This window comes from Ostrea edulis, chromosome 3, assembly GCF_947568905.1.
Source record: "Ostrea edulis chromosome 3, xbOstEdul1.1, whole genome shotgun sequence".
In the NCBI taxonomy this organism is placed as follows: Eukaryota; Metazoa; Mollusca; class Bivalvia; order Ostreida; family Ostreidae; genus Ostrea; species Ostrea edulis.
In genome coordinates this window covers 54,116,988-54,133,816 of record NC_079166.1, presented here as the reverse complement: position 1 = coordinate 54,133,816, position 16,829 = coordinate 54,116,988, and the positions used below count along the sequence as shown (strand labels likewise).

At 36.5% G+C, this 16,829-nt stretch overlaps 1 protein-coding gene across 1 annotated transcript in view; it reads right to left on the bottom strand.

Annotated features, from left to right (window-relative positions):
* LOC125673153 (dystrophin-like) overlaps positions 1-16,829 on the bottom strand; it is a 155,277-nt gene that overhangs the window by 97,369 nt on the left and 41,079 nt on the right. Inside the window, exons 10-21 of the mRNA XM_056158146.1 lie at positions 16,340-16,531; positions 15,028-15,209; positions 11,129-11,273; positions 10,630-10,720; positions 9,329-9,567; positions 7,659-7,838; positions 6,286-6,558; positions 6,102-6,189; positions 5,654-5,895; positions 3,649-3,802; positions 1,968-2,140; positions 809-1,024 (exon numbers count right to left, since the gene is read on the bottom strand). Of these exons, the coding sequence (XP_056014121.1) occupies positions 809-1,024; positions 1,968-2,140; positions 3,649-3,802; positions 5,654-5,895; positions 6,102-6,189; positions 6,286-6,558; positions 7,659-7,838; positions 9,329-9,567; positions 10,630-10,720; positions 11,129-11,273; positions 15,028-15,209; positions 16,340-16,531 (2,175 nt within the window). The remainder of the gene's footprint in view (positions 1-808; positions 1,025-1,967; positions 2,141-3,648; positions 3,803-5,653; positions 5,896-6,101; positions 6,190-6,285; positions 6,559-7,658; positions 7,839-9,328; positions 9,568-10,629; positions 10,721-11,128; positions 11,274-15,027; positions 15,210-16,339; positions 16,532-16,829) is intronic.

Sequence of the window (16,829 nt, the reverse complement as noted above, 5' to 3'; positions counted from 1 at the left end):
GATGTGTGTTTAAGTTCTGTACAGGTGAATGAAGACGATGAAAATGAACGGAAATCAAAAGTGACAAATGGCCGGGTGCACAAAATCAAGAACAAAGAACAGTGCGATGTGAAATGATCACAAAAATCTACACAGTGCTGAAAAGTAGGACATGAGAAATAAAATCTGACATCTTTTGTAAAGTTAAATTTGATCCAATAATGGACATGCAACACTTTTCAGAATTTGGCTCATGTTGTATGGATTCTGGATGAGTGAGCACTGCTTTCAGACAATTCATGATAACTGAACAAAAACCATGGAAAATGTATATCAATAAAATAATGTGTAAAATTGACTTCAACAGAATCATATGAAAAGCTAAATTTCATACATTTAAATAATTGAATATCAGGAACAAAAACCACAGAAAACTAAGAAAACTATGTGCCAAACAGACATGTCTGCCTCCATTCAAACTCCACACTGGAATAATACAATTCAAATTCCAAGAGATATTGTTTCATTTTGGAAGCAGCCAGCCTATTTTCTTGTTAGAAATCTAAGACTGATTACAATTATTATAAAGATACAAAATATGTCCATGCAAACATAAGATAAACCACAAATTAACATAACAGAACTCTACAAGAACTACGTATAATGTCATAATGATTCCATGAGTTTCATGTTTTCAATATACAAACAATTCATAAGTACTGAGCCAACTGAATCAGTTTTTTAGTCAAAATTGAAATGCCATATTGGTGAATTTAAATGTTTTACTGCATATAGTGTTACACCTAGTACAGCATAAAACTGGACTTACTTGGTACTGCTTAATTTGCCCTATGGCTCGTTCGAGTTTGTTGAGCCTTGAGTTGATCTCTTGGGACACATGGGTCCACCTGGAGTTGAGATTCTCGAGATTTTTCTCCATGGCTTGGGCTTTGTTATGTGGCCCTGATTTTACAATCAGCTCTTTCCCCGTCTTGTTTATGTACTCCAAACTTCCCTGGTGTTCCTGTAAGTCCTCTTGTAAAATCTGAAATGACAACCCGACTCTTGAATATTCATTATCTTGGTACCATTAAACACAGTCATAAGCTACAACCCGACTCTTGAATATTCATTATCTTGGTACCATTAAACACAGTCATAAGCTACAACCCGACTCTTGAATATTCATTATCTTGGTACCATTAAACACAGTCATAAGCTACAACCCGACTCTTGAATATTCATTATCTTGGTACCATTAAACAGTCATAAGCTACAACTCGACTCTTGAATATCCATTATCTTGGTACCATTAAACACAGTCATAAGCTACAACCCGACTCCTGAATATTCATTATCTTGGTACCATTAAACAGTCATAAGCTACAATCCGACTCCTGAATATTCATCATCTTGTTACCATTAAACAGTCATAAGCCACACCTACATGTGTTGCTAATGACATCTGACCAGCGAGTTACTAGTACGACTTTGACAGTTACTAGTACGACTTTGACAGTTACTAGTACGACTTTGACAGTTACTTGACACACTGGCTTCATTAATACAGAAGGCATGTAAAGTCTATAATTCAATGTCATGGTCAGGATCAATATTGGAATCAATCAACAGAGAGTAACAGGCCTTTGGTCATCTGATGTCATGAGGAAAAGATGAGAGAACTTCTACTGTAAATCACCTATATTTTGCATGACTTTATTTCTGCAATTCTGATTTTTGGCAAATTTATCTGCCAGACATGATAGTCATGAACATTTAATTTCTTCACCACTATACTATATAAATCTAAACAACTTTGATTTCCATCAGGAGAATTTATGCAATAATAAAGTCCTTGAACAACGAGTGATTTACAGTACTGAATTAACAAACTGGTATAGAGAACATCATAACCTTGACCTGTCCATAAACTGGTTTTGCTGACCATCACTTTTCATTGATACTGACTGGATCTGTGGTCACCTTACCCTGAACTGTTTGAGCTGCTCCTTCATGACTTCACACTCGGTGACCTGGAACGTCTCGGTGGACAGCAGGCTCTCCATGTTTGTGATCCACTTCAGCAGGGCCTCCATCGCCTCCAGGTAGGACCGAGGAGGCGCTTTGTCCTGGGCATTGGTCAGCTCCTGCTGGCGTTTGTCTGAAACAAGGGAGCCATTTCAAGCTTCATATACATATAAATCATGATCTCAAGAAGACATGAATCAAGTTGTATGTGAATTCAAATGCTTCAGTTTACACATGTGACTGAATAAAGAAACAAATGACAGTTCAATTGATGTTGAGAAAATTATTGACACCTGCAGATGACTATACATTACAAACATGGAAGGTGATAAAAAATACAGCCAGGATATGTATTCGTGTAATACAACAATATACTCACTTACAACATAGAAATATATTTACACAACAAGCACACCATGCTCTTGGAAGAAATGACAATGTAAAGTGAACTCAATAAGAACCTCACTGACTGAACACTATGTAGGAGTGACCAGACATGAAATTGACACTTAGTGATACAGGAAAACAAGACATGGTGGACACGGAGGAGAGCCAAGGACAACTTACTTCCACAGGTGGCTAAAAAGCATAAATATTTATACATTACATAACACTGCGCTATTAACAGAGGTCTTCATTTATAATCATTTCATCTCACACAGGAGTCCATTTAAAATCATTTTACCTAACACAGGAGTACATGAAATGCAATCACTACACACAGAATAGATGCATGTATTATTATTTTTGTCCATTCTTAATGATAAACTGAATGAACTATATAAAGGCACCTTTAAGACATGAGAGATGTCTGTATGTTATCATGGACTACTTACAAACAGACAAAAGGAAACGTGAAAGTAATATCTTTATGTTTCTGTTAGTCTACAGAGGCAACTACATAAAGTCACAAATAATGTCAGCACACTAATGATGGATGTGCACGGAACAGAAAAGTGACTGTCGTGGATCATCTTTTTATTTCCTTTGCTTCTAAACTCTAAACTACCGTTCAAGTACACAACTCAGATTTAACTTTCTCAAATTACAATGTGTGCTAGGTAAAAGGCTCTAATGTGTCATAATGGGACTTCCTGTGCATTATGCTTCATGCAACATGCTTCCCCCTTCATTATGCTTTGTATTCCCCCTCTTTTAAAATTGATCTGACACCATTAATATGTAACCTTGAATTAGAACTGTCCGTTTTTGTGTGTAATTGTTAAAACAAAAACTACAGTGTCAAAAAGGGGAAGTTACCATCAGAGGAAAATTCAGAATCGGAGTCAGAAGATGTTGATGAAAGATTTCAATGATGGTTGCAGGAAAAAGCCAAGGAACAATAAACACTACAGCACTGTTTCTGAATTGAAAAGCTTTTTTATCCTAGCACCGGACGAATTTTGTTGAAAAAATTAAGTATCAAAATGTATCAGACAGAAAAGCCTGGTGACAATGTTTTTATGAGGAGAGTTTTTTATGAGACATTTTAATTTACGAGGAGAGTGTTTTTTGGGTTTTTTTTTTTTGTTTTGATGAGGAGAGTTTTTTATGAGGAGAGATGTTGCAGGGTCATTCATTCAAATACAGGAAGTTAGTGCAATGTATGTATGACATTATATGCCTGGGATGGCGTCTTACAGATTTTGTTGAAGGTGGTCTCCCATCGCTTGGTGAATGCCTCGAGGTCCATTTGGATTTGTGAGGCAGTGCCCGAATTCTCCAAAAGTGAGGTGGACTCCATGTTTAACCTCTCTATCCTTTCTTCATGGGACTTCATGGCCTTTAGCTTCACCTAAAAATATATTCTCAATAACTTTGATGCTTAATTTTTTTTTTTATTTAAACAGTATTCTATTATGATAATTCATAATAGCATTGGACAGCAGGCACTGCCTATATAAGTCCTCTCCATTTAATTTTAAACTTGTATCATAACTAGTCAACAGCATGTGAATATCAATCTATAACTAGTCAACAGCATGTGAATATCAATTTATAACTAGTCAACAGCATGTGAATATCAATTTATAACGTTATACAGTACACTGTGTAACTACAAAACTTTTAAAGCATTCCCTTTAAAATTGAAAAAAAAAATATGCAGAAAAAATTCTTTCATAATACAATATTCATTTAAACGTTTACATCACTTTATTAGATTTGAATCATGTTGCATTGCTGATTTGATAAGTTGTCACATAATTCTATGGCAATATAGCAGAAACAGGCCAATTTACCCTGCACTGTTCCAGCTGTTTAGTAATTTCTAATTTACCCTGCACTGTTTCAGCTGTTTAGTAATTTCTAATTTACCCTGCACTGCTCTAGCTGTTTAGTAATTTCTAATTTACCCTGCACTGTTCCAGCCGTTTAATAATTTCTAATTTACCCTGCACTGTTCCAGCTGTTTAGTAATTTCTAATTTACCCTGCACTGTTCCAGCCGTTTAATAATTTCTAATTTACCCTGCACTGCTCTAGCTGTTTAGTAATTTCTAATTTACCCTGCACTGTTCCAGACGTTTAGTAATTTCTAATTTACCCTGCACTGTTCCAGACGTTTAGTAATTTCTAATTTACCCTGCACTGTTCCAGCTGTTTAGTAATTTCTAATTTACCCTGCACTGTTCCAGCTGTTTAGTAATTTCTAATTTACCCTGCACTGTTTCAGCTGTTTAGTAATTTCTAATTTACCCTGCACTGTTCCAGCTGTTTAGTAATTTCTAATTTACCCTGCACTGTTTCAGCTGTTTAGTAATTTCTAATTTACCCTGCACTGTTTCAGCTGTTTAGTAATTTCTAATTTACCCTGCACTGTTCCAGCCGTTTAGTAATTTCTAATTTACCCTGCACTGTTTCAGCTGTTTAGTAATTTTTAATTTACCCTGCACTGTTCCAGCCGTTTAGTAATTTCTAATTTACCCTGCACTGCTCTAGCCGTTTAGTAATTTCTAATTTACCCTGCACTGTTCCAGCTGTTTAGTAATTTCTAATTTACCCTGCACTGTTCCAGCTGTTTAGTAATTTCTAATTTACCCTGCACTGTTCTAGCTGTTCAGTAATTTCTAATTTACCCTACACTGTTTCAGCTGTTTAGTAATTTCTAATTTACCCTGCACTGTTTCAGCCATTTAATAATTTCTAATTTACCCTGCACTGTTCCAGTCGTTTAGTAATTTCTAATTTACCCTGCACTGCTCTAGCCGTTTAGTAATTTCTAATTTACCCTGCACTGCTCTAGCCGTTTAGTAATTTCTAATTTACCCTGCACTGTTTCAGCTGTTTAGTAATTTCTAATTTACCCTGCACTGCTCTAGCCGTTTAGTAATTTCTAATTTACCCTGCACTGCTCTAGCTGTTTAGTAATTTCTAATTTACCCTGCACTGTTTCAGCTGTTTAGTAATTTCTATTTTACCCTGCACTGCTCTAGCCGTTAAGTATTTTCTAATTTACCCTGCACTGTTCCAGACGTTTAGTAATTTCTAATTTACCCTGCACTGTTCCAGACGTTTAGTAATTTCTAATTTACCCTGCACGGTTCCAGACGTTTAGTAATTTCTAATTTACCCTGCACTGCTCTAGCCGTTTAGTAATTTCTAATTTACCCTGCACTGCTCTAGCCGTTTAGTAATTTCTAATTTACCCTGCACTGCTCTAGCTGTTTAGTAATTTCCATGGCTTCCTCTGCAATCCTCTCCGCAGAGCTGACCCACTTTTCATAACTGGACATCAGTTCTTGGAGAGCGTGGAGCTCATCGTAGAATTTCTTGGACTGAATGTTAAGATTGACCTTGGTGACAGTCTCGGACAGCAGTACAGCCAGCCTGTCCCAGCGACTCTCTATGTCTGATAATGTTGCTGCCACGGCCTCAGTTGACTCTCCGGCTAAACGTGGGAAAATATAAGCACAGGTTTCTAAATTTTACACCTACATTACATAATTCACAAAGAATAATTACATGTGTTGAGTGACAACAAACGGTACATGTATATTACAGTTGAGATTGAATTCACCCATTGATTTCATATATCTAACTTTAAATCCAGTTACAGTTTAAATGGAAGTGGGAGACTCATAAAAATACACTTACCAAAGTTGAGTTCTGTCATCACTCGTCTGCCTGAGGACAGGACTTTGTGTACATCAACTTTTCTTTGTTCTACTTCATTTTCTGTGTCCTAAGTATAAAATCATGGCAATAGAAACAGTTTGACAAAAAATTCTGTTCATGCTAAAAACCTTGAATGGGTCAATCAATTTACTAAATGACTTACCTGAACCAGAACCAGCTGTTCCTCTGCAGTGAACTGATCACTGGCAGAACTACTAGCACCATCTTCCTCCTTGGTCAGCAGTTCTAAGGTTGTCTCCGTCCTGTCGAACCACTCCAGAAGTTTCTTGCACTCCATGTCAAACTGGGACTTCAATACGGAGTCTACCTTGCGTTTCTTGGCAGTATTTGGAGGATTTTTAAGTTTTCCATCTTCTGTGAATTCTGACATCATTTCCATGGAAACGTTACTCAGTTCCACTCCGGAGTTTGCTATCTGTAACACAGGGATATACAAGTAATGAAGATGGCTGCCAGTTCACACACAGTACAAACATCTGTTTTGTTATTAAATATTGCACTTCATGCCCAGTCATACACAGGACAATTCCGTGTCAGAATTTAAAGCAATGAACAGTGACCCAATCCTCTGTAAACAACAAATGCCTTCATGTAATTTATATTCATTTATGCTTTACACAAGTGCTATAGCTATCAAAATTACAGTATGTTCAATGATTATAAATATTCTTGAAAAAAAAAAGCAGCCAACCTTTAAATATTGCTAGCTTTACATAAATTCAAATTTTCCTGAAAATGAGCTGCCCAGTCTCTCACCTTTTCCTGAGAATGAGCTGTCCGATCTCTCACCTTTTCCTGAGAATGAGCTGTCCGATCTCTCACCTTTTCCTGAGAATGAGCTGTTCGATCTCTCACCTTTTCCTGAGAATGAGCTGTCCGATCTCTCACCTTTTCCTGAGAATGAGCTGTTCGATGTGTCACCTTTTCCTGAGAATGAGCTGTCCGATCTCTCACCTTTTCCTGAGAATGAGCTGTCCGATCTCTCACCTTTTCCTGAGAATGAGCTGTCCGATGTGTCACCTTTTCCTGAGAATGAGCTGTCCGATCTCTCACCTTTTCCTGAGAATGAGCTGTCCGATCTCTCACCTTTTCCTGAGAATGAGCTGTCCAATATCTCACCTTTTCCTGAAAATGAGCTGCCCAGTCTCTCACCTTTTCCTGAGAATGAACTGTCCGATCTCTCACCTTTTCCTGAGAATGAGCTGTCCGATCTCTCACCTTTTCCTGAGAATGAGCTGTTCGATCTCTCACCTTTTCCTGAGAATGAGCTGTTCGATCTCTCACCTTTTCCTGAGAATGAGCTGTCCGATCTCTCACCTTTTCCTGAGAATGAGCTGTCCGATCTCTCACCTTTTCCTGAGAATGAGCTGTCCGATCTCTCACCTTTTCCTGAGAATGAGCTGTCTGATCTCTCACCTTTTCCTGAGAATGAGCTGTCCGATCTCTCACCTTTTCCTGAGAATGACCTGTCCGATCTCTCACCTTTTCCTGAGAATGACCTGTCCGATCTCTCACCTTTTTGCTGTGCATCTCCATCTGCTGAACGAGCCTTTCCCAACGTTCCTGAAAGCTTTCCAGCTGAGAGCTGATTTTGAGTACAGCGGTCTCATTGTCAACATACTGTACAATCTGTTGTCCACACTCAGTGAGGGCATCAAACCTCTGCACCTGTTCCACCATGTCATTCTCTATCAACTGAAATAGATCAAGTTTCCTTTTACCACTCTCACTCAGTCAATAGATCTTTCTGCATTATAAACAATTATGTACATGATTATTTTTCCATATGATAAGAGGTATCATTTTTCAGTGCTTTAAGATTTCTGTTGCATAGTTTGGTTACACTAAGTAGTGTGAATTGTCTGAAATAGGGCATCCTTAAACAAGAGGCCCATGGGCCACATCGCTCACCTGAGTCACCTTGGTCCATATCAGAAGATTTTCCATATTTATTTGCATGTAAAACCGTAGTCCCTATTATGGCCCCAAACCTACCCCTGGAGGCCATGGTTTTTGCAAACTTGAATCTACACTATGTCAGAAAGCTTTCATGTAAATGTGAACTTCTTTGGCCCAATGGTTCTTGAGAAGAATATTTTTAAAGATTTTTCCTCTATATTTGTATGTAAAACTTTGACCCCCTATTGTGGACCCATCCGACCTCCAGGGGCCATGATCTTAACAATTTATAATCTGCACTATATCAGGAAGCTTTCATATAAACCTCAGCTTTTCTGGCTCAGTGGTTCTTGGGAAGAAGATTTTAAAAGATTTTTCCTATAAATTTGTATGAAAAACTTTGATGCCCCCCTTGAGGCCCCATCCAATCCCCGGGGTCCATGATTTAACAAACTTGAATGTGCACTATATCAAAAAAAAAAAAAAAAAACGAAAAAAAAAACAAACAACAACAAAAACTTTGACCCCCTATTGTGGCCCCATCCGATCCCCGGGGGCCATGATTTTAACAATTTAGAATCTGTACTATATCAGGAAGATTTCATCTAAATCTCAGCTTTTTTGGCTTAGTGGTTCTTGGGAAGAAGATTTTTAAAGATTTTCCCTATATATTTGTATGTAAAACTTTGACCCCCTATTGTGGCCCCATCCGACCCCCGGGGGCCATGATTTTAATAATTTAGAATCTGCACTACCTAATAAAGCTTATCTGTAAATTTCATCTTTTCTGGCCCAGTGGTTCTTGAGAAGAAGATTTTTTAATGACCCTACCCTATTTTTACCTTTTCTTGATTATCTCCCCTTGAAAGGTGGCCTGGCCCTTTATTTTAACAATTTAGAATTCCCTTTACCTAAGGATGTTTTGTGCCAACTTTGGTTGAAATTGGCCCAGTGGTTGTTGAGAAGAAGTTGAAAATGTGAAAAGTTTACAGACGGACGGACGCCGGAATACGAGTGATCAGAAAAGCTCACTTGAGCTTTCAGCTCAGGTGAGCTAAAAAGATGCACTACATGCCTGCTTCACGATTCTGTATATTGCATAAGATCACATACTTCATTTAATGTCATATCACAGATGACTGCAACTTGTTATATATAAAATTTCACCTCTTCAAAACAAATCTGATAAATCAGAAATTGAGTACACCATATATAAATGTCATGATTTGTCATGGCTTCTGCTGAAATCCCACCCTCCTTTACTTCACCTCTCCTATGGGGCTTACCTTGAGATCTTTGACCTGCTTGATCACGGTATCTGGGTCAGTAAGGTCACATTCCATCATGGTTCCCAGCACCTCCTCCTTCTCTGACAGCCAATCAGAGAACTTTGCCTGCTCCTCAGAGAAGTTCTGCCACTTAAGAAGGAGGTCCTGCAGGACCAGCCACTGCTGTTCCGTCCATGTACAAATGGCTGCCCACTTCTTCCCCAGCCTCTGTAACTGGCTCTCCATGGCTTCACAAGCTGCAAAGTCATTTATTCAGTGACACTCATTCTTTCCTCTTTTCAATGAACTCTTCACTCTTTATTTTTAAATTTAGTGTAAAGAGAGCACCTTGGACTTCTTTATGAGCCCCACTATTAAGTCTTTAAAAAATGTAAAGGCCCAAAATAATTTTCCCTTACAAATAAAATGCTTAACTATATTTATCCACTTACTGCTGAATCAACATCTCTTTGAATTTTTATATCAGTTTCAATAAACAGGTCAAGAAAACATATTCTTGTAACAGGGAGGTTTTTTTCTGACACCGAATTATATTCTTGAAACAGGGAGGTTTTTTCTGATGCCGTATAAGCAGAATTTTTGGCAAGGATTTGATTTGGCATTATTAGCAAGAGTGATGAGATTGCTGAAATTGAATATCGCTAACAATTTATTGCATATCAGAGGTAATAGCTAACTTTCCTAGAATTATAAAGTCACTAAATTAGCTGTTGCTAAATATATATACAGTACCAATTTTATGAAAAAATCACTAAATTTGTGTCAAAAATTGCTAAAATCTCCCCTTATACTGAATGAAAATTGTTTAAAAATTGCAGTCTAAATTTGTAAAAACCATCTTGGTTTTTGCCGTTTTTCAGTCCATTGGGGTAAACATTATTTCATATCTATCATGGTAATTAATTGAATTTGGAAACAATTACTTAAGTATGAACTAAGTTTAACAATTACTTAAGTATGAACTAAGTTTTCATGTAAATATAGGTTTATCTGTTGTATTATCTTCAGGTGTCCTATATATACACAACGATAATGAATGTCAACCCACGCCGTTCACTCATTGACAATCAATTGTTTAAACTCATTACTTATCTAGATTTAATCAAAAGCTTCAGGAATTTATATATGTTCCTATCTTCAAAATACCCCCTTTCCAAATATTGAATTCCACAGACTGACCACTACCTGAATATGTGTTGTCGTCCACTACTCTATGTCTAACACCACACACTGACCACTACCTGACTCTGTTGGTGTCAACCACTAGTCTATGTCTAACACCACACACTGACCACTACCTGATTCTGTGTTGGTGTCGTCCACTACAACAACCATGTCTTGTAGGTTGTCCACCTTTTTCTGTTGTACCTCCAGTTCTTGTTGAATTTTCTGAAGAAGGAACTTTAGAGCTAAACATTTGTTTAAAAATTCTAAACCACAGTTGTGTTTATATATAAATATTTGAATTTATAAGTTTTCCATTCACAGAAAATACCCATGAAAATAACTTCAAACATATTCCATTACAAGAAAAAATTAATAATTCTCAGTAACATAACAGTACAAGGCAGGGATGTTCCAACTGCTCTTTTAAAAAAAACTATATTTAATTCTTACTGCCTAATATTCAAATAAAATGGTGCTATTCTCCATATGCATGTATGCACAAATTGTATTATGAACCTGTGGACTTCTATACTGGTTCTATAATATTCCCAGTATTCATTCATGAAATTACACCAATTAAACACTATAGAAATTCATCCTGATCATTTGTTTTCTTGTTTTGATACAAACCTTGTGATTGGCTATTTGAAGTTTGATAGCGTCCAGGTCTGATCCGATTGGTTCCTGATTGCGAATCCTCTCCTCCATCTTCTCCAGCCACACAGCTAACTCATCCAGCTGTTTCTGTTGTGTAGTCATCAACTTCTTCTGTAGTCTGATGGATAATACAAAGTTGTTTGGGTTTTTTAAAATATCACCAAATCAATGTTGTTGGGTTTTTTTAGGTTTAATTTTTGTGGTCTGAGAAAAACCAAGAGCTTTGCAGGGGATTCCCTTGCAATGAATGTCTACAAAAATTTTCTGTCAAGTAGTAGTAACCTTGACCTTTTAACCCTGAAGTAAAAAAATCTATCGAGCAACAAAATGTGGCCTGTAGAGTGTCTACAAGCTTTTAGCTATGTATTAATACCTCAAAATCAAAAAGGTTCTTCCTCTCAAAAAGTGAGGTGTGTAGAGTGTCTACAAGCTCAGTGTTACACACCTACACATACTCACACACGAATGATCCCGAGCTCAGTGTTACATACCTACACATACTCACACACGAATGGTCCTGAGCGAGGGTGTAGTAAACATGTTCATATTAGGTATTCTATTATTTTAGGTTACTTTAACTTTTCCTTGCTCATAAAGGATTTACCATGAAAACAATATTAAACTCTCATGACATATAACAATTTACAGTTTACATTATAATATTTCATTGATGATAAAAAGATTATTCACATTATTATATACATGTATTGATTTTAGTGTCAATTAATACAAAAGGTAATCTGTATTGTTAGATAAACTGCATGTCTATATATATATTTATACTCTTTCTATAGTTTTCATATTCAAAAACAAGCATTCTGAGAGTGTTGCATGTCCCTACCGGTACCCCCTATTTATTGAGTGATGTCATTATATGCAGACAATGTATATTTGGAAGTTAGAGCAGGCACGCCGCAGATATTATTTTTGTAAAAAGAAATATCATAATTGTACTATAGGTGTGGTGCATGAATCAGATGAACTATTCACTTGGATTTTTTTCTACTGTTTTGGATTCCTATTGAACCGCTATTTCCCGTACACTAACTAAACTTTAGGAATCTCTAAAGAATTGAAAAACTTTCACTATCATTTGAATTACTATATCTTCTGTATATCCTAGCAGCACATCTATTATAGTTCTCTAATGTAAAAATAGGGACCTCAGACCTGAACACCCTAAAGAGACAACAACTACTGTTTGTCTCTCTCTCTCTCTCTCTCTCTCTCTCTCTCTCTCTCTCTCTCTCTCCCCACAAAAAGCCCTATTAACATCTTTACTATTGCTCTTTTCATCATGTGTGCAGTAATTCTAGGCCACTGTAAAGGTATTTTTTACAAGAAAACAATTTTTAAACCCATGCATGTCTGCACTAATTAACTGTAATGCATATTCCCTATGCCCTTCCATTTTGCTTTTTTTTTTTCCCCACAGTCGTTCATCTATTGCATGACTAATTAAGATAAGTGTTAATGATTTTGGGGCACAGGAGAAAAAGATACCATGAGGAAAATAACCCAGACACTGTAAATTCCCTCTAAACCCCCAAAGTCTGCAGCAGACAGAATTGATATACCTCTACCTAACTGCAAATGTTGAGTGTCAATTGTTCTAAACCTACATAAATCATACATATTTGCGATTGCTAAGTTGATGTATGCAATAATGTTAACATTAACACAAAAAAACCATTTCACCTCATGGAAACCTCTCAACAGATAAAATGAATTCAGTCTGATTCAGACTCTAGAAATCCAGTATTTGTATATATCATAATATTAGATGTCTACATGATTGAATGTATCATTCTTGAACTTCACGGGGATGCATTATGCAGTGGCGGATTTAGAGGGGGGGGGGGGGTGGGGGGGGGGGGGGGGGGGGGGCACCTAGCCCCTTCCCCTTTTCACCACAAATCTAGAAATAATGTGAGTAAAACTCCAGATTTGTCAAATGGCTCATGATGAGTATTTTGGCTATTACTTGACTTTCACTTGTGCCCCCCCCCCCCCCTTCCCCTTTTTCGGAAATCCTGAATCTGCCTCTGCTATGAATGGCTTGCAATTGTGACAGCATTTTTAGCAAGTCAAAGAACATTTTCTGGGTGACAATAAAAATGTAATGATGGAAAAGAATGCTATGCTCCATTAACTGAATATCTTAAAAGTCCTCAAAGTATACCAGAGAAAAAATATCAATTGTTGCTGCATTGATATCAATTGACTAGAAAAGACAGGAATTATTAGTACTACTTCATAGCAGTGAGTAAATCTAAATTCACCAGTTTTAGACATGCCCACTTAGTATGATGAAATGGGCATAACTTTCCCTGAATAGAGTAGTTTCCTGTCTTCTTTATAGTCACATTTCTTATACTGTGACCATAACCAACAAGATATTCAAAGTGTTAAGACAAAATTCATTCAAACAAATCAAGTCTACATTAATAGGTTGTTGACTGAGTGACAGGAAATATGCCTGCCCGAGGCCTTGCCCAGAAAGGTATGTTTCTGTGCAATGACAAGGGCGGGCTATCATGGCTCTGTAAAAGCCCAGCTTCATAAAATCTAAAATATATCAAAATATGTCATACATATTGTATTTATAAATGTTCAACATCCCGCACATTAATTCAGGGTTTTAGTGCATCTCTATCATCCAAAACATACAATAAACACGCAATCTGTTCATACTGCGTCACATGTCCCCTACCGCTCCCAAGTCAAGTCGTCTGTGTTATATTCTGTGTGCAGTCCCCTATTGTATCCCTGTTACATTTTATTAATTTTGATATTCAAAACTTGTCATCAATCATCTGCACACATAGTCGTTTTTATCGTTGCATCAAACAAATCTTCATTCACATCCATGGCCAATATTCTGTACTATGAAGCATATAAAGGTTGGCATTTTCTTCCTAACGTTTTCAACATTTACAACTCTCTACTCATGTTTCTGTTGGCACATGATGTCTAGATCTTGTGTGTTTAAATAAGAAACAGAAAAATTTATAACTGGACGATTGGTTGGATATCATCAGAAAACATCATGATTTTGATCTCATGTAATAGAGATGCAGTGAATTAGATGAGGTGGATTACAATTTGGTATGCCCTAGATTATATTGATCTCACACAATAAAAAATAAAAGTAAACTACACAACAATTAATTCTGTCAACCGTGATGCCCAAGTTTACAATTCTCGCTAAAATAATTCAACTGTAACTAAAGTGAAACCTTCAATGTGTATGTACTCATTTGATAACCAAATATCAAATTTCAGAATCCTATATCAAAGCATGGTAAAAAAAAAAATGTCTGGAAAAGTTTAATCATGAAAACAAATCGTTACAATTTTTGTTAGAATAGGTCAACTGTAACAAAAGTGAAACCTGATCTGTATATACTCATTAGATAACCACATATCTGCATATCAAATTTCAGATTCCTAAGTTAAAGCATGGTGGAAAAAAGTCCCAAAAACCATATTCAGCAAAGTCCCATAAATCTAATAAAAATCATTCAACCGTGATGACACTTAAATTTGACTTGTAAGCATGCAAGAGTAAACCATATACTAAATTTTAGCTTCCTAAATCAAAGCATGATGAAAAATCCAGAAAACTGCGTCGTGACAGACAGAAGGACAGACATCCGGAGACAGATGAAGTGCAAACTAGTAGTCCCCTTCTGCCCCGCCGATAGGGGACTGATAAACACTGACCACTTCACAACCACTACATTACACAGGACATCTGTATAACCATCATATATTAAGATGCTCTCATTTTATTTACAGACTAACACTGCCTGTCCTTTATTTTGAGGACACTATTTAGACTGCCTGACAATTACTATGGAGATACTTACTTGGATTGCCTGTCAATCATTTTGAGGCGGAGCTCCTCCCACCGGTTGTTGAGGAGCCCCATCTGGACCCTGATCTCATTCTCCTCCTCTGTTGTGACTTTGCCCTCAGTAATTAGGTCATTGCCCTCTTTAACCACATTGCCAATACTATCTTGATGCTTTGTCAGTTCTAACATAAATTCCTGAAAAACAACACCATTCACATTTTTAAAAAAACAACTATATAGCATTCAACGATTGCATAAGTTTATAAATTAAAATGGTTACATCTATAGCCTTTTCTTATATACACAGTGTTAAATGTATTGGACAAAATGTTCATGAAGCTTGGGTATGGGTCAATTTCTACAATGATACTGCACTCCCTGAACAGATTACATTGCTTATTTTGATTCTATAGTTATAGAATATTCTTTTAACATCAACCACACTATGTTAAAATCAGGCTCTTCTAATCTACTACTTAGATCAAACCTCACATTATGAGAGATTTACATTGTGTAAAAAACACAAGAAAATAACGATAAGCATGAACGATGAAAATCTAATTGGCATCAATTATTCTCTTATCAACCCCCAACACAGTTTTATGTGCAATATTACACAGATGCATGTAAACTGGGGCATAGGAACCCAACAATAATGTATATTTAACCTGTAGTTATGTAGCTCTATTACATTTCACTCATTCTGTTATCTGTGTAATGTTAGACATGTGACAGTTCCACTTCTCTTCTAGTTACTGATAGCTGCATACATTACATAACATTAGAATCATTAGTAATCGTGGGGATTCGATTTTTGTAGATTTCGTCATCTTCGCAAGCCAAGTGTCCACTTTGCTTCCTCTCATCTCCGGGAGATGAGAGTAAGTGAATCGAACACTTGGTTTGCGAAGATGAGATTTCATGTGTACCCCCAATACCACAAAGTTCAAACCACAATGAAATACACAATTTATATAATGTTTCAATGTACAAAAACCAAATCCATGAAATTACATCCTAACAGAACTACACATATAATGAATCCTGACAATCCACTACACATGTATTGAATCCAGACAATCCATAAAAACTGTTCCTTATTTAGGTATTTAAATGATTACACTATACTTAACTACTCAACCAGAGCTTCCTACAGTAAATTACAGTTTGCATGTACTGCTTTGCAATCAATTGACATTGAAATTATCTTTTAGTCAAGATTAATTTTGTCACAGTTTGAAATTGTGTTTTCTACAGATTTACCAGTCATGCCCCAATCTAAAGGTTGAACATATAAGTTGACTTATTCTATTCTTATAACTTACCTCATGTTGATTAAATTGATCTTTGACCTTCTTGATGTCACTTCCAATTGGTTCTTGTTTCTCCACAATTTCCTCAGCTTCCAAGAGCCAGGCAAGGACATTCTCAAGGTCATCCTGGTAGGTTGAAAGATCAACCGAGGGTGTGCTTGTCATGCTGTGCTGGCTAGAGGAACTGCTGATGGACATGATGACCTGAAAAATACAGAATTTACATCACTGGAAATAAACTCCAAGAAAACCAAAAGTTCTTTTCCAAATTTCTTGCTGTTTATATAGTATGTAAATGCATCATTATATTTCAATCATTAATTCACTTTAACTACCACATTATCTCTGCAAGCAATTCAGAATGTGAATTTACAGAAATAGATCACCAATTTTATTCCCTTCAGATTAGAACTTTCACTTGAAATTATGAATTATTCAATGCAATATATCAATGCAAATCATATGAGCACTTAAAAATAAATTTACGAAACCAACTGTGCAG